Source organism: Rhinolophus sinicus, chromosome 3 (assembly GCF_057876585.1).
Source record: "Rhinolophus sinicus isolate RSI-liver-muscle chromosome 3, RSI-T2T, whole genome shotgun sequence".
Classification (NCBI taxonomy): domain Eukaryota; kingdom Metazoa; phylum Chordata; class Mammalia; order Chiroptera; family Rhinolophidae; genus Rhinolophus; species Rhinolophus sinicus.
In genome coordinates this window covers 191,532,233-191,550,912 of record NC_142503.1, presented here as the reverse complement: position 1 = coordinate 191,550,912, position 18,680 = coordinate 191,532,233, and the positions used below count along the sequence as shown (strand labels likewise).

General features: G+C 36.1%; 1 protein-coding gene across 2 annotated transcripts in view; it reads left to right on the top strand.

The window, feature by feature from the left end:
• TRIP11 (thyroid hormone receptor interactor 11) overlaps positions 1–18,680 on the top strand; it is a 65,364-nt gene that overhangs the window by 23,774 nt on the left and 22,910 nt on the right. For both annotated transcript variants that reach the window (XM_088797453.1, XM_088797454.1), the window contains exons 11-16: positions 452–3,472; positions 6,380–6,520; positions 7,129–7,322; positions 10,637–10,800; positions 11,907–12,010; positions 15,851–15,950. In XM_088797453.1, coding sequence (XP_088653579.1) covers positions 452–3,472; positions 6,380–6,520; positions 7,129–7,322; positions 10,637–10,800; positions 11,907–12,010; positions 15,851–15,950 — 3,724 coding nt within the window. The remainder of the gene's footprint in view (positions 1–451; positions 3,473–6,379; positions 6,521–7,128; positions 7,323–10,636; positions 10,801–11,906; positions 12,011–15,850; positions 15,951–18,680) is intronic.

The following is an 18,680-nucleotide window of genomic DNA, read 5'->3' as shown; positions in this document are numbered from 1 at the left end:
GCTGGCAGACTGTTTTTGAGAAGCGTTAGATAAATATTTCTGGCTTTGCAGGCCATATAGACTCAGTTGGAACTGCTCAACTCTGTTGTTGTGATATGTTAACAAGTGAGTGTGGCTCTGTTCCAATAAAGCTTTATTTACAAAAACAGGCAGCAGGCCTGATTTGCCCCATTGGCTGCGTAATTTGTTAACTCCTGCCCAGTGTTTTAAGAGTTGAAAATAAACTTCATATATCATTTACCATCTTTAGGTTTAAGTTATAATCTCTGAAATGATAAAATGGATTTGCTATAAAATATTAATAAATTTTGTTGGGATTTTGTTTTAAGAAGGGTTAGAAATATCTGAGGATTATTCTATTTATGTATGACGTTTTATAAATTTTTCTTTGGGTACTAAAACAAAAGAATGTTTTAATTAAAGTCATCATGCAAATTAATTTTTTTTTCAGCACATGATTTTGATAAAAGATCAGCTATCAAAACAACAAAATGAGGGAGATAGCATCATCAGTAAACTAAAAAAAGATCTAAATGATGAAAAAAAGAGAGTTCATCAACTTGAAGATGATAAAATGAACATTACTAAAGAGTTAGACATGCAGAAAGAAAAGTTAATTCAAAGTGAACTGGTCCTAAATGACTTGCATTCAATCAAGCAGAAGCTAGAGGATAAAGTAGAAGATTTAGTAGATCAACTTAATAAATCACAAAACAATAATTTAAACATCCAGAAGGAGAACTTTGAACTTAAGGAACATATGAAACAAAATGAGGAAGAGCTTTCTAGAATCAGGGACAAGTTAGCTCAGCCTCTTAATCAAGACTCTAACAGTAATTTTAAGGATGACTTCCTTAAAGAAAGGGAAGCTGAAATCAGCACCTTAAAGCAAAATCTTGCAGAAATAGAACAGCTCAATGAAAATTTAAAGAAAGTTGCTTTTGATCTCAAAATGGAAAATGAAAAGTTGGTTTTAGCATGTGAAGATGTAAGACATCAGTTGGAAGAATCTATTGCTGGTAACAATCAAATTTCCTTGGAAAAAAACACTATTGTTGAGGCTCTAAGAATGGAAAAAGAACAGTTGGAAGCAGAATTGTGTCAGGCTAAAAAGAGGCTATTGGAAGAAGCAAGCAAGTATGAGCAAACCATTGAAGAACTGTCCAATGCACGGAGTTTGAATACCTCTGCTTTACAGCTCGAACATGAGCATTTAATTAAACTCAGTCAAGAGAAAGACTTTGAAATAGCACAACTCAAGAAGAATATTGAGCAGATGGATATCGATCATAAAGAAACTAAGAAAATGCTGTCATCGAGTTTAGAAGAGCGGAAGCAATTGACACAACTTACAAACGATAAAGACATTTTTATTGAAAAACTTAAAGAGAGAAGTTCAGAGCTCCAGGAAGAATTGGATAAATATACTCAGGCCTTAAGAAAAAACGAAAATTTGAAGCAAACCCTAGAAGAAAAAGACAGAAGTCTTGGATCCATGAAAGAAGAAAACAACCATCTAAAAGAAGAACTGGAACGACTCAGGGAACAGCAGAGTCGGGCTGCACTTGTGGCCGAGCCTAAAACCCTTGATTGCAGTATAGAACTAGAATCGGAGCTATCTCAACTGAATGTAATAAAGGAGAACCTTGAAGAGGAAATAAAGCATCACCAAAAGATAATTGAAGACCAAAACCAGAGTAAAATGCAACTCCTTCAGTCTTTACAGGAGCAGAAGAAGGAAATGGACGAGTTTAAATACCAGCATGAGCAAATGAATGTTGTGCACACCCGCCTCTTTTTAGAGAAAGACGAGGAAATTAAGACTTTGCAAAAAACGATTGAAGAAATCAAAACCCAGTTGCCTGTAGAAAGACACAACATTCAAACAGAGAATTCTGATATTTTTCAAGAAACAAAAGTTCAGAGCCTTACTATAGAAAATGGAAGTGAAAAGCATGATTTATCTAAAGCTGAAACTGAAAAATTAGTAAAAGGAATAAAAGAACGAGAATTGGAGATTAAACTGCTAAATGAAAAAAATATATCTTTAACTAAACAGATTGATCAGCTGTCCAAAGATGAGGTTGGTAAACTAACTCAGATTATCCAGCAGAAAGATTTGGAGATCCAGGCTCTTAATGCTAGAATTTCTTCACCTCCCTTCACCCAGGACGTTGTTGATCTTCAACAGCAGCTGCAGGCCTGTGCTATGGAGCGAGAACAAGTATTAGCTGTTTTGAGTGAGAAAACGAGGGAAAATAGCCACATGAAAACAGAATATCACAAAATGATGGATATCGTTGCTGCCAAAGAAGCAGCCCTCGTGAAGCTGCAAGATGAAAATAAAAAATTGTCCGCTAGATTTGAAAGTAGTGGCCAAGATATGTTTAGAGAAACTGTTCAGAATTTATCACGTATCATTCGAGAAAAAGACATAGAAATAGATGCATTAAGTCAGAAGTGTCAGACATTGTTGACAGTCTTACAGACGTCCGGCACCGGGAATGAGGTTGGAGGTGTTAACAGTAATCAGTTCGAGGAGCTTTTGCAGGAACGCGATAAATTAAAACAACAAGTAAAGAAAATGGAAGAGTGGAAACAGCAGGTGATCACCACAGTACAAAACATGCAGCGTGAATCAGCCCAGCTTCAGGAGGAGCTGCATCAGCTTCACGCGCAGGTTCTGGTTGACAGTGACAGTCATTCTAAGTTACAAGTGGACTACACTGGCCTGATCCAAAGTTATGAGCAGAATGAAACCAAACTCAAAAATTTTGGGCAGGAATTAGCCCAGGTTCAGCACAGCATAGGGCAGCTTTGCAACACCAAAGACCTTCTTCTAGGGAAACTTGGGATTATTGCCCCTCCACTCTCTTCCGGGTCATCGCTGACGTCCCAGTCAGCAGAGCTTCCTCAGACAGCTAAGTCTGATGCATTGAGTGAGTCTTCTCAACAAGAGGTAGAAGAGCTAAGAAAGTTGCTGCAGGAAAAAGATGCCACAATTAGGACTCTCCAGGAAAATAATCATAGGTTGTCTGATTCCGTTGCTGCTACCTCAGAGCTAGAAAGAAAAGAACACGAACAAGCAGACTCAGAAATTAAGCAGCTCAAGGAGAAACAAGACGTTTTACAAAAGTCGCTTAAGGAGAAAGACCTCTTAATCAAAGCCAAAAGTGATCAGTTACTTTCTTTAAATGAAAATTTCACTAACAAGGTGAATGAAAATGAACTTTTGAGGCAGGCGGTAACAAACCTGAAGGAGAGAACATTAATTTTAGAAATGAACATTCGGGAACTAAAGGAGGAAAATGAAAAAATAATAGAAACAAGCAGGGGAAAGGAAACAGAGTATCAAGCATTACAAGAGACTAACATGAAGTTTTCTATGATGCTGCGAGAAAGAGAGTTTGAGTGCCATTCAGTGAAGGAAAAGGCCCTTGCTTTTGAGCAACTCCTGAAAGAAAAAGAGCAGGTATGTTCTGGATGGTGCATTATATACAGAGGGAAGTTGGGGTGGAGGAAATTTCTTAGTGTGTTACTTTACTGATGTTATTTTTGTAATATGAATGTGTTCATTTAGAAATAGTTATTTCAAGGTATTGTCATTCTAAGTAAATATTCTTCAGAGGCATCTGGAAATTTCTCCCCCAAATTACAAGATATTTCCAAATATTTTTAGTACTACATTAATTTTTTACAGCCTGTTAAATAGAAAAAGAGTTTAGTAGCAATTAATATTTTTCTTTAGAAAATAGAAATGTGTTACAAGAGGGAATTTTGAAGTCAGTGCAATTTAACTAAATTTTAGGCATATTTTAATAGCTGCTGGTAATGGTTAACATTTCAGAGGTTTTTTTATATGTACTGGGGAGCTCTGAAATACACGCAGCATCTTTGAGGATGATCTGCAGTAAGAAATACATTTTACATTGTGACACAGTGAGTGTGTGTGTGTGTGTGTGTGTGTGTGTGTGTGTGTGTGTGTGTAAACCTGAGAAGTTGCAGGAATTACAAATCACCCTTACTACACGTGATGCTCTATTAAAAAAAGAAAGGGCTGGAGGACCCATTAAATTGATTTTTATGAATCAGTCACAACCTGGTATTTGAAAAGTGCTAGCCATGAGTAGTGCTTTTCACATAGTAGGCTCAGTAAATAGTCTGTTCCCAGCTCTGTCACTGGCATGACTTGGGGTGTGTTTTGACCTTACTGGTTTGTTTATTCAATCACAAAATGGAGGGTTGTAGCAGTTTCATATAGATACAGAGGGTGCCAAAAAAATGTATACACAACTTAAGAAAGGAAAAATGTATTAAAATAATGCTGATGGTAACCACTTTGAGCACCTCTTGTAATTCATCTTTTGTTATTGGTATATATTGAGTATTAGAATTTTAATACTGTTTTTTCCTTTCTTAAAATGTATATACATTTTTTTGGCACCCTCTGTATATATATGTATATAAAGTATCAGTTGGTTTTGATATATTTCAATTTTTAAATGCAGTTGATTTTGGTTTATAGAAGAATGAATTGAAGGAAGACCTTCTAATGAATTATACTGTGATAGATGCTGTGCAGGGCTGGTTCCATAGTGCTCTGTGACTCTGGTTTCTGTATTTTTAGTAGAAGTTTGGGAAAGAAATGAGAATATGCAACATGTGCTTCTTGAGCATTTACGTGCTGCCAGGCACAAGATACAAAATGATTTAACAGCTTTTGCCAGTTAAGTTCTCTTAGAGTCTTGGATTTTAAAGTTTGGGAATGCTTGAAGTAGTTTTCATTTGGTAAGAAAAGTCTTACCTCATTTTCCCCTCCATTGCCGTCTAATCAAATAGGTACACTGCTAGTGTGGAGGTGTTTTCCCTCCTGTAGCTTCTTGTGGTTCTGGTCTGTAATTGGTATGGAAACGGGCAGAAGCTTCTGTTGCTCACCAACCGAAGTGTCGTGTCTTAGGGCTGTGAGATTACAATAGAGGAATGTGGAACAACGAAGGATTCTCTTAATACATTTCTTTCCTTTTGTAGTTTTAGCATCTTGTGGAAATTAATTGTTTCATTGACATAGATCTAAAGTGTGCAGATTCCTCTACCTTTCAGGAAGCTCCCTATGTTAAGTCGTATTTGAGGGTAATTAGTGTGGAACAATCAATTTCTTCCAATACTCTATATTATTGAAGAGGACTTTTATTATATTTTGAATATAATAAATAACATCTCTTTAGGGAGACAGGGATGTTCTCAACAGGAGATCTTCAACTCTATTTAATTTTCAAGCATTTGTTCTTCTGTAATATGAAAAAATTTTTTACCTGAGTAGCTACTTGGAAAATATTGGCTTCGCTATCCCAGAGGAGGTGGTGAGATAAAAGGAACAGATGGTTTTATGTTTTGGTTTAGATCATTTATCTTGAGGGACACATATATTCTTAAAGAAATGGAAACTTTCCATGACAATTTAAAATAATACCTAACTATGTAACTAGATTCATATGATATGCATATTTAAAACAGAGAAAAGCATTGGCTGTAAATAGCTTGTCTCTTTTGTGCTTTTTAGAATTCGAGCTATGGTATCATCTTAAATTCCTGGGCCTATTTTTGCAATGAAGGGTTATCTTTTGTTTCTGGTATCCTTAATATATTGTACTTGTATGCAGTGCATTCAGGAATAAATTCTCACAACCATCTAGCAAGTTATCATTCCAGAGTTGCTTTCCTTTGTTAAATTGTTGCCAAAATGTTGTTTGAAAATAGACTGTGCATGTGAAAGACTTCCCTTTCTTTCCTCTGCTAGCATCTTGACATTGTTCCTTTCTCTAACAAAAAGTGTACGCTTGATGACTGGGACACACACACACACACACACACACACACACACACACCTTTTTTGACTGATTTTGGGGTTTGTGGACACTTTACTGCGTAGGGTAAATTTGAAGAGATTGTGTGTTTTGAGTTCCTTTTAAAACATTTCTAATAAACTTTTTCTTTGAGTAGTTTTAGATTAGAAAAGTTGCAAAAATAGCGTTCCCATATACCTCACCTCCAGTTTCCCTTATTTTTAACATTTACACTGCTATGGTACACTTGTCGCAGCTAGTGAACCAATATTGATACATTACTATTAACTAAAGTTCATACTTTATTTGAATTTCCTTAATTTTTTGCCAAATGTCCTTTTCCTGTTCCAGGATGCCATCCAAGGCACCACATTACATTTAGTCATTATGTATTCTTAGGCTCCTTTAGACTGTGACAGTTTCTCAGACTCCTTTTTTGATGACCTTGACATGATTATATTTTGAAATTAATTAATGAAGAAATATCTTTTTTTAATGTATTTTTCTTTAAAGCTAAAGTTATTTCTTTCCAAAAGGGCAAGACTGGGGAGTTAAATCAACTTTTAAATGCAGTTAAATCACTGCAGGAGAAGACAGTTACATTTCAGAAGGAGAGGGATCAAGTCATGTTGGCCCTGAAACAGAAGCAAATGGAAAATACTGCTGTCCAGAATGAGGTATACTTTCATTTTAAAGAAACAGTGATTCAGGCACTAAGTTTAATAACAAGTAAGAAAACTGTAACGATTACCATATAAAATGAATTTCTTTCTTAGGGGATTTTTTTCTTAGTCTTCCTCTGGTGTGCTATAATAGGATTTTCATCTCCCAGAATGCATTTTATCTCAGTTTTCAAAAGTGAAAGCCGTGATCGAATCATTAGGTTGTACACCTGAAATTCAATTGTATCTTCTTTTTTTAATGGAGAAAAAAAAGTGAAAACCATGGCATATTTTGGATATAAGAAAAATTGCCCTCCCATGAAATATGGAAAAAATGAGATTTACTGAAAAATCAGTCTGTCATAAAAAGCCTAGTAGTTTGTATAATTCCATTTTCCATTATAGCCACAGGGAATGAGATCTTAGAAAGTAAACCTTCCCAATGAATATTCAGGATGATTTCAGGAGACTTTTCCTAGCATAAATACATCTTGCAGTATGAGAAATTAGTATACATTAACACACTTCAATAATGGGGAAAAGATTTGATAATAAGTGGCTTGTGGGGCAGGGGGAGAGGGAGCATTTTACAGAAGAAAAATAAAGAAATGTCCTCTATCTAGGTTCAACATTTACGTGACAAAGAATTACGCTTAAACCAGGAGCTGGAGAGATTGCGTAACCATCTTTTAGAAACAGAAGATTCGTATACCCGAGAAGCTTTGGCTGCCGAAGATAGAGAGGCTAAACTAAGAAAGAGAGTCACAGTGTTGGAGGAAAAGCTAGTTTCATCCTCTAATGCAATGGAAAATGCAAGGTAACTTTCTCATTTTTTTAGCTTTAATATTAACAATACTTCTTGCGTGTAAGACTCAATACGCATTTTTCATGTTACCTCATTTTATTCTCACAAAATGTATTATCTCCATTTTACAGATGAAGAAACTTAGGGTAAAGAGGTTTGTTTAGTTACCACTCCAAGGTCAGGCACAGAGTGTGTGTGGGTTTCTCACTTAGGTCTATAACGCTTCACCAGATCTGGCATTCAAACTGAAGTTTTTCTGAATCTTAACCATGACTGTAGAGTAATCGCCTCTCATCATCTTAGGAGTTTAGACTGAAATCCGGACTGCTTTAATTAGCCTTTTCTGGTTCCCAACAGAACTAATTTATGTGACTATTTTTAATCAGACGATCTGAGGTTGAACAAGGTCTGGCTGTAAGAAGGGAGAGAGTAAAGGAAGTAGCATGGTAAAGACTTAGGTCAGTATGAATTAACTCTTGGTTTATTAAAACGTCTGAGTAACCAGGTCCTGCTTAAATATTTAAAAATTTTGTTTTTCTCAATAAAATGTCTTTTCTTGTTTTTCTGTTTTTCCTTACTACAAAACATTTTATTTTCCTCTTTAGGAAAATCACATAAACCGAAAAGAACATAAAGCCACAGTCCCACAAACCCAGAAATACTCTTTTTTGTGTGCCTTTATATGCATCTGTATGTGTGTGTACATATTACATACATATGTATATATATGTGTAATATATATATTACACATATATATGCAAAACAGAGATCATACTATTCATACTGTTTTTTAACCTGCTTCTATCCACTTAATATGAGTATCAGTACATGCTACGCCATATGTTTCTGCAATAACATTCTATGGCTATATAGTATACCATTATTTGGATTGCCATAATTTCTTTCATCCAGTCATTTATTATTGGACATGTATAGTGTTTCAACTTTTCAAAATAACTAAGATATCTCAAGATAGGTATTTTGTGTTGATAACAGATTATTTCCTTAGCGTAAAGTTTTAGAAATGGAAGTTCTGGTTTAAAGGGCGTTTTTAACACTTTTGAAATGTACTGTCAAATCTTCCAGAAGAATCATGCCCATTTATATTGCCATTAGTGGTATATGCGTTTTTGTATTAATCTTTTTACTATGTATGATGCTGAGGGAGATATGAGGAGATAGTAGATATTGTATCTGTTCGCAAAGAAATTATGGGCCAGTAAAGACAATATATTTGTGAGGGTGAACAACTCCCTCACTTCCTAGGGTGTGTGATTATGCCTTCATGCTCAGAAAGAAAACTTGTTTAAAATGGGAATGAAAACAATGAATGATCATTTGTGTATGTGTTTCACATTGGCAGAGATGCCACAACATCCTCAGGCTATAAAATTGATAATCTTTCCTTTCGATTTCAGGCCCTTATTTTCTCTAATTAAAACAGTTTCTAGTCTCTGCCCCCTTTCATTTACCCTTCATAATAATTGCCAGAATACCCTTCGTTAAGTAGAGCTGTGACCGTGTTGCTCCTTTTTTCAAAACCAGGGCCGACTCCTGTGACTTGGTCCTGGGCTGTTTACCCCTTAACTCTACTTGTCACTATCATCTGTATCCATCCAAACTGTATCACTCAGTTCTTCAGATACAGCTACTAGTTTTCTATTTCTTCTACTTTTTCAGTTCATAGTCTTTATTCCACCTGAAAGGGGGCCTGATCCCTAACAGTTTTTCTAGTAATCCCACCTGTTGTTCAAGTAGAAGAATTTGTTTTCTTTGAATAGAAGCATTTCCTTCATAAAGAATGATTTATTTAGCAGCCCGCTCCTCAAATCCAAACCAAACACTGGTGGGATGTTTTTCCCTTTGAACCTGCATACTATTTTGAGTCTTTGATAGGGCACTTGTATTTATTTTAGGGTACAGGTCATTGTTGATCTGTCTTACACTTTCTCCCACCCATGGGATGTAAGGTCCCTGAGGGTAGGAATGTTGCCATTTATTTTGTACTCTTCCCATAAACATATTCTTGCACATAGTTAATAGATCTTTAGTAAATATTTGTTACATAAGTAACTCAAATCTACAAACCAGATTGTGGTGTTTTGAGCCCTTATTTAACAACAGTCACACCTCGTAATTTATTAACTTTTTGAGTGACATCACAGCTCATCTCATCCTTACAATCACGCTTTGAGTGATTTGCAAATCAGGAAAGTTGAAAAAAGTCCGGTGAATTTGAGGGCAGTTGTCTCCTGGTTACCAATTTACTTCTCCTTCCACAAGAGGGTGCTATTGGGTAACGTTTCTTCAAATTTAGCTGCTCTTAATGAGCTTTGATGGGCAGCCCTTGAATAAGAATTTAATTGGATATTAAAAACCCAGGAAAGGCTATTGCAATATTTTGTATGTAACACTTATACATTAAAGAAGTACATCAATGACATTAGCCTGGATAGGTGCTGTATAAATCTCTTAGGGAACTCTGATTTATAATGTGGGGCAGGTGTAGGGGTTATTTAATGCAAGCAGCAACATGATGGTAAAAGATAATTACCTAGTAATCAGAGCAGTTAATCAGCGTGCTAACCTTAGGGAAGCTGTGACTTCACCGTGGTGGCAAGTGTTAAAAGCAAGGGGCTGTCATGGAATTCATTGTTTGTTGGGTTGGAAACTGGACAAAAGGACCTCCAAAGTCCCTTACAAGTTACAATTTTATGATAAATTACGTCTTAGAGGTTTAGCCTGGAAGCACAAAGATTGCAGGCTGTTTGTAAATTTTTCTTACACTGACATTTCTTGTTCAGCCCAATTCTGTCTTTAAAATGACTGCCATTAATTCAAAGTCACTTTGACAGAAAAGATGGTTGTATTAACAAAAATGGAGAACAAAGATTAGAGGCACTCTTCACGTTTCTTTGAAATCTATCTTGAATTTAATGCAGTAAAGTGTAAGGAAGGTCAAATTCATAGAGACAAAAAGTAGAATTATGGTTGCTGCAGGAAAAGGGAGTTATTGTTTAATGACTGGAGTTTCAGCTTGGGAAAATGAAAAGAGTTCTGCAGGTGGATGGTGGTGGTGGTTATACAACATTGTGAACGTGCTTAATGCCACTGAACTCTACATTTAAAAATGGTTAAAATGGCAAACGTTATGTCTATTTTATCACAATTTAAAAAAACTAGGGAAGAGGCTTCCATCTTGTTAAAGTTATCTGAATACTTTGAAATCTAAATTGCATTTAATCCAGTAAAATGTAGAGAAGGTGTTTCATCTTGGTAAAGTACCTAAATAGAAACAGTTTGACTTTTATTCTTTCTGTTTGAAGCCATCAAGCCAGTTTGCAGGTAGAGTCATTGCAGGAACAATTGAATGTAATCTCCAAGCAAAGGGATGAAACTGCCCTGCAGCTTTCTATGTCCCAGGAACAAGTAAAGCAGTATGCTCTCTCACTGTCCAACCTGCAGATGGTACTAGAGCATTTCCAACAAGGTAAGTTGTGTGGTCAGTCTTTCAGTGAAGAAAACGTATTGTAGTTATTGGGAATTTTGGCTTATTTGAGTGTTATTTTAGATTGGGGATGGGATGGGATATCTTTGAAAGGTTATCCACTTATAGGGGGAAAAGATAAGTGGCCATTAACGAGTTGATTTAGACTGCTTTTACAATTCAGTCATAAACTGTATATAAAGTAATTATTAAAAATTTGTTTAGTATCATATTACGACAAGTTAAGGTGAGTGTGGGGGGAGTATAAGGGTTACATAGAAAGGACAATCACGTGATAAAGAGGGAGGTGCAAAGGAAGAGAGAGGCACACGTAGAGAAGATGGTTAGGTTTTGAGATATTGCTTGGAGGTTGAACACTTTGAAGAGTTAATCACCAGTAACTGCTGTCCTTTGAAATGTCAATGAACTTGTTCTTAGCTCTTCATCTGTACTTTGAGGTAACTACGTTTTCTACTCCAGGTGGAAAATACTTTTCTGGAGACACAATAACAGCGGCCAGAGCAGTTTTACCCTCATAACCGAATATGCTTTCTCACCTCCCATCCTCAGATTTACCCCCTTTTGAGCATTCACCCATCCGTTTGTTTATTCATACATTCAGTAATTATTGGCAATGAATTAACTGCTAGTGGGGGGCGGGTGGGGGATTAGGGGATATGAGGCTAATGAAGCAACAGGGGTTATAGTTTTACATCTAAGCTAAGCTTTAAATTTGTACATATGTAGGCCAGGGTTAGTCCTGGTTGAAATCTTGAATTTTAAATATACGATTCCTCTACTCTATGTAATGCTAGAGTAGACGTGTGCAAAGGGGTGTCGTACTGAGGCCATAGGGAAAGCTTTGCCAAAGAGGAAATACTTGAGTGGAGTTCCGAAGGGAAAGAAGAGTTTGCAAGATGGAGAAGACTTTAGGCAGAGGAAACTGATCTCATCACTTCAATTCCAGTTAATATTATCACTGAGGCATATATAATTTTCTTGAGATATTTGAACTGTTTTTGTTGAATTACTAAATTTCAAGTGGTTTAAAATTCTAATTTTATCACACAACTGCAAAACACTAATGCAACTTTTTTTCACCTCTTTAGAGGAAAAAGCTATGTATTCAGCTGAACTAGAAAAGAATAAACAGCTAATAGCCGAATGGAGAAAAAAGGCAGAAAATCTGGAAGAAAGACTGCTGTTGTTACAGGTTGGTTATAATATTTTTGTCTGGTAAATTTTATTACTCATGAAACAATTACTTGTAGAATCTTTGTCTTAGAAATAATCTCCTAAACAATTAATTTGTTAAATATTGTTTGAGTGGCTAATTAATACTCTATGCTGGGACATAGTAGTGAACAAGATACTCAGGATTTTTCTCATGTGACTTATAGTTTAGAGTAGACACAGCAAATATGAGATGATAGGACATTTACAATTTTTAGCACAGATAGGTATTTTAGAGATCACTGAAGAAAAAAATAAGTTAATCTACAATTTTAACTTTGTAATGGTCTCTTTTCAACAAAATATATTGGGTACTTTGTTTCATATGGATAAAAATAATGTATATTATCCCTTTAGATGTTTTTCTTTTGCAGCATAATCCTTTAAAATATTTTTTTCTTTATTAGTGTGCTGTATTTCATAGATACAAAAATTATGTGTAAGATATAAATAAAACGAAACCTCGTGAAGAAATATGATACCCAGTGACTTGCTTTTAGATTGAGGATAAATTTCTAAGTCATAAGTAAACTCTGGTGATAGCTGGCGGAAAAAATAATAAAATTTCTTTACCTGTCATTAATGGTAAATGTGCTGTTCAGGCACATTAATATTCCAAATAAGTGAAACTATGGTTCCTGTAAAGTTTTGAAATGTTTATGAAATATTTAGATAATATGTATACAATATAAGAATAACAATGTAGCAAATACCACGTCCTCATCACCCAGTATGAGACGTAGAATGTCATCCTTTGAAGTTCCTTCCGCACCCCTCCACGTCTCATCCTCTTCTCACCACCTCCTAGATAACCATTATTCCAAAATTTTATGTTTGTCACTGCCTTGTTTTTTTATGGTTTTATCACGTAGCTTTGCATTTCTGAACAATACACCGTTTGGTTTTGCATATTTTTGAACTCTATATAAATGGAATTTTTAACTGTATGTAAATTGAAAAATTCTTCTGTGACTTGCATTTTTTGCTTAGTATTACGTTCATGAGTGTCAGCCATGTTACTGTGTACAGATGGTCCATTATTTTCACTGCTCTGTTTATGCATGAATATATAATTTTGTACACATTTTATTGGTAAAGGACATTTTCATTATCTGCTGTACAAACAATGTGGTTATGAACTTTCTTGTTTATATCTTCTGATGCACATACATGTACAGGAATTTCTTTCAGGCGTGTATCTGCACTGGAATTGCTGAGTCATGGGTACATATGAGCAATTTTAGATGATGGCAACTTTATTAGATGATGGCAAATTGTGTTCTAAAGCAGTTGTGCTGATTTACTCCTACCAATAGTACTTAGAGTGCTCGTTCTACATCCTCGGCAACACTTAGCATTATCAGAATATTTCAAGCTTTTGTCTATGTGCTATGTGGGAAGGGCTATCTTCTTATGGTTTTAATTTGCATTTATCTGACTACTAAAGAGGTCAGGCATCTTTTAGTACATTATTGACCATTTATGCTTCCTTTCTGGTCAACTCATTAATATATTTAAAAAGAATATTTTATCCAGTGCTTCTAGTTGTTTCCAGTGGGTCCAGAGTATCTAGTCTGCCATATTGTTGGAATAGAAGATATCTTCTTTTTAAACTAACTTTATTTTTTTTTAATTTAAAATGTGGCATATATTTAGAAAAAGAACAAAATAAATCAGAAGAAACTAAAGAAAGAATTACTAAAGATAAAAGCAGGGCTGGCCAGTTAGCTCAGTTGGTTAGAGTGCAGTGCTCTCAGCAACAGAGTTGCCGGTTCATTCCCCACATGGGCCACTGTGAGCTGCGCCCTCCACAACTAGATTAAAACAACTACCTGACTTGGAGCTGATGGGTCCGGGAAAAACACACTAAAAAAAAAAAGATAAAAGCTGAAATTAATGAAATAAAAACCAAACAAATGGTAGAAAGAATAACGAAATCGAATGTTAGTTTTTGAAAACGTCTTGATGTTATTTGAAGTTTTAATAATTTCTTAAATTCTACATGGTTTTAAAAAGTATAATTTCAAAGCTTATTTAAATTTCATTTATATTACATTTAGTTTTGTGGGTTTTGAATATTAAAGTTTTAGGTATGTACACACACACACACACATATATATTCATACACATAGATATGGATGATATATGTGAAATACACACCTACGAGATTTTTACAAGGAACTGGCAGTGTGATTGTGGGGGCTGGCTAAGCGAGTCCAAAATTTGGAGGGCTGGAAGTCAGAATGGGAAAATGACAACCCAGGCAGGCTGGAACTCTCAGGCATGGACCAAAGCTCTGTCCACAGGACGGCAGGAAGGAGCATCACAAGCAGGATGGTTCCATGGTTAGGGATGGAACTTGATGTCCACAGAAGCAATGTCTTCTCTTTCGGGGGAAGCCTCAGTCCTGCTTTCAAGGACTTCCAACTGGTTTAGTGAAGCCCACCCTCATTATCCAGGATAATGTACCTTTTTAAATTCAGCTGATTAGAGGCTTTGATTATATTTTTAAAATACCTTTACAGCAATTCAATCTAGATATATTTGAATAACTGGAGACTAGAGCCTATCCAAGATGATGCATCAAAAAAGCTATCACACTCTGATTCAAGGTGATAAAACTTGATCTGCAATTTACATGACTGAATACTCTAGAGTAGCCAAGAAAATTGTGCAAAAGAACAACAGTGAGGAGGGACTTGCCTACTAAATAGCAGAACAGAGCCATAAATCAATATCATATTGACTAGATTAGTGGAAAAGCAGGAGAATCCAGAAATAGAGCTCAAGATATATTTGAGAATTTAAAACTAAACCCTAAACTAATTTCAGTTTAATGGGGAAATAGTTTAGATTATCTAATATATGGAAGAAAATAAAATTGGGCCCGTATCTTTCACTGTATACAAAAGTAAATTCCAGTTGTATTAAAGCAAGGATTCTCAGCTACGAGTGGTACTAGAAATCTGGGGGTCCCTTGGTTATTACGGTGACTGCTTGGGTCTTCTGGCATTTAGTGGTCGGGGCCAGGAATGTTAAATGCACTCTAATTGAGAAACATTATTTTAAAGATGTAAATATTTTTTAAAGAATAAATATCTTTTAAGAAAATCTAGAAGATCACATGTACAATCTCAGGGCAAGGAGGAGCCTAACCAAGACTAAAAAGAAGCTATAAAAGCAAAATTGACTATATACAATTTAAACACTTTTACACGGCAAACATATTTAGTCAAAAGACGAATGGCAGATCTGGCAAATGTTTGTAGCACTGATGACAAAGGGTTGACACCTACTATGCAAGGTACTCTTACAAACTGACAAAAGACAGCACAGCAGAAAAACAGGCAAGGTACGCAAAGAGATTTTCTCAGAAGAGCAGGTGTACCTGTCCTATAAACATGAAAACAAAAATGCTCAAATTCACTAGTAGTTAGGGAAGCAAAAATTAAAGTAATAAAGTAATAGTGAAACATAACTTTATACCAGTCAGGCTTGCAAAAATTAAAAAGAACGTTTGTTATATTTCTTGACTTTTTGTATTTGCTTTTATTCTTATTATTGTCTTTTTTTTTTTTTTTTTCATTTTTGTCACCATGTTGTCTTTTTCTGATTAGTTCCTCTAAAGGAGACAGTGTTGTGTTGTGAATGTGGGGTCTGTCTTTGACACTTGCTAGTTGTGTGATTTCCCCCAAGGTCACAGAGGAACAGCTACATCAGCTGAAATGAAAAGAGTTGATTGATTCTGAGATGTCTTCCAGCCCTGTAGTTTGTGAAATAGTTTTTGTATGCTGCTTATTAATGAACTTTCCTTTCTCAGGAGCGTCTGGATGAAGCAAATGCTGCGTTGGATTCAGCATCAAGACTCACAGAACAGTTAGATTTAAAGGAAGAACAAATGGAAGAACTTAAAAAACAAAGTAGGGTTTTTTTCTTTTCCTTCCCCCCGCCCCCCCACACTAGTGTTAAATCAAATGTAGTCTTCCCCCATGTGTTGGTACAGATGAATGAAACCAGCTTCCATTGGTGGGTGACTTCTATCTCCGTCTTCCATGACCAATTTGCTTCAGTTTGAATATGGTCTTAGTGAAACCAGAGTCCTAAGTTGGCCCTGGCTGTGCAATCAGTTCTCCCTGGTGTTGAGGAAGTCCAGTTGTCCAGTTGTGTTGGCTGTCACCCTGTGGGCCATCAAGGGGAGTGATTGGACCGACCTGCTTTTTGATGATTATGACTTCTCCTTAATCAGTCCATACTCATCCTGCCTAAAGCCTTCTGATGTGTTAGTGCAATGTTGTCATGTAAAGGAGGAACTTTTTGTATAATGAATGTCTGGGGAAAACTAGCTTTTTGTGATTATAGATGGTGTTTTACATACAGGCCATTCATCATGTATTTTTTAATGCTTGTAAGGTTTATCGTAAGTCCTGTCAATTCCCTTGGGCCTCAGATAATCAGGTGCTTTGTTGAATCTAATAGCTGACGAAGATGGCATGTCCTCATTTCATCTCTGGTTTAAGGGTCCCTAGGAAGTTGAAGCTATTCTAGGGCTGCATTTAGTAGGTAATGATTTAAAGCTATCAGAAAGGTAATAATTGAATCTAGAAATACACTAACTTTAGGTGTCTAGGTTTGGCTCCGTAGCACTAAGACACGTAATTAAGGAATTAAGAGGTACCACCTACAATGAAATAGAAATTAAAAATAGGCAAAAGCAGAAGAATACGCCACAGCAGAGAGACTGTCAGACAGCAGAAACTGGCTTGAATGCTAGGGAGGCAAGCAGAGGAGAGCTCCTGGAACATGGAAGCTGAAGGACAAGCCAAAGTGTTAGCCTAACCCAGCAGGAGACAGGAGGTGAGAGATGTTTAGAAACGCACACATCAGTAAGGTAGATCATGTGAGGTAGTTTGCCTCAAGATAATTTGATTCTGATGCAAATTACTGCCCAACTATAAGTCCTGTGTTTACTTTGTAAGACTTGGCTGGCCTTGGAAATCTAAATCTAATAGAGGGGCTGGAAATAGGCGTCAAGGAAACAATTATATCCTGAGTATCATGGACCTTTTATATAACATATACAGTATTATTTAGTCTTCTCATTTATTTACACTTCACAAGCAACTGTAAAGTAGGTGGTATTAGTTCTACTTTACAAGTTAAACTGAGATTTGAACTCTGATCTTTTACCCTTGACCAAAGCTCATGTTCTCTCCATGTTCCTATATTTCTTACTGTCAGGAAAATGGCTGTTTATAGTCTGACTTGTATTTGTCTGTATCTCCATCTCCTTTGATGACAGAACAGTACCCTCTGGGTTGTACCTTAAATGTTAAAATGCTTGCCCTTTGCTGGAGGCAGTATTTACTGGGAAAACAGTCTAGTTAGGTTGAAGGCCAGTGCAACTACAGCATTAGCCGGACGACAGGTGAACAGCCCAGAGGAGACACACTGGGCACCCAGGGGATTAGCCAGAGAACTGATATCTTAGGGTTGGGCTGGCCTGACGGAGGTGAAAGGCGGTATTGTGAACCAATCCATGGGTCTGTGATAATTCAGTGCTGTGTGTATGCTGTATGTGTGTATAATATTTAAGGCCATGTCCCCGATTAGACATCCACCTGAGTCATTCCCAGTAGGTGATGGTAAGAAAAAAACTTCTATGACTAATTGCAGTTGATAAATAGTATCAGCGTCCGTGCATTCCTTAGTGCTTGTTCAGGTACCATTTCAACCTCCCAGTGGTAGTAGAATTTTTTCAGATTTTGATTATAAATGACAAGACTTAGGTGGCCTAGGTCCCTATTCATGTAAAAAATTACAGTTATATTCATTGTAAATGTATCGGAACTTTGCACTCATTTTGTGGACTCAGTATTAGCTACAGCAAAAGCTTGAATTATGCTTATACCACTGGTTTGAAAGCACAGGCAGGAGGCCAGTGTTGCACAGACAGGAAGGGAGCAAGGACACAGTTCTGTTGTGTCGTGAAACTGTTCTGCCATTAACCGTTCCTCTTAACAATCTTTTTTCTTTTATTACCTAAGTGCTTGCTATTGCTTTCATATCGCTAAACAAAAATATAATTTTATTTTCTCAAAGCTACATTCTTGATTTGATAATATTAATAAAACTTTAATTGGCTTGGTTGTTTCAAAAGAATCACTGTATATTTTCTTTCATAGATCATTAAGTACTTTAAATGTTGATTGATGTTGTAATACTGTACTTTATTTTTAACGCTAAACTTGGCCAGACAGCAAAAATATTTGCCAGGAGAAACAATTTTGAAAAGTACAGATTGGCTTTTGTTGCGAGAAAGTACATACAGACTTGAATCTAGAGTCAAAGTATTGTTTTATTTCTAAGCATCGGTAGACCGATGATTAGTTAATATGCAGTTTCAACATTTAAACAATATTAGGAAACTCATTTTCAAAAGTGGCATTTTATTCGAAATACTTGACTATGTCATTGCTACCAGAGACAATGTGATTCAGTCTGGTCAGGTCAGACATGAAGAGAGCAATTGTGTATTAACAGTATTGAAACAGTACATGGTTGATGGTTTCAGTCATTCAGTGCATCATTGTTAGTGCCATGTACGTGCAACTGTGCTTATGAGTTCAGGGTGTTTATAGGTTTTGAATGAA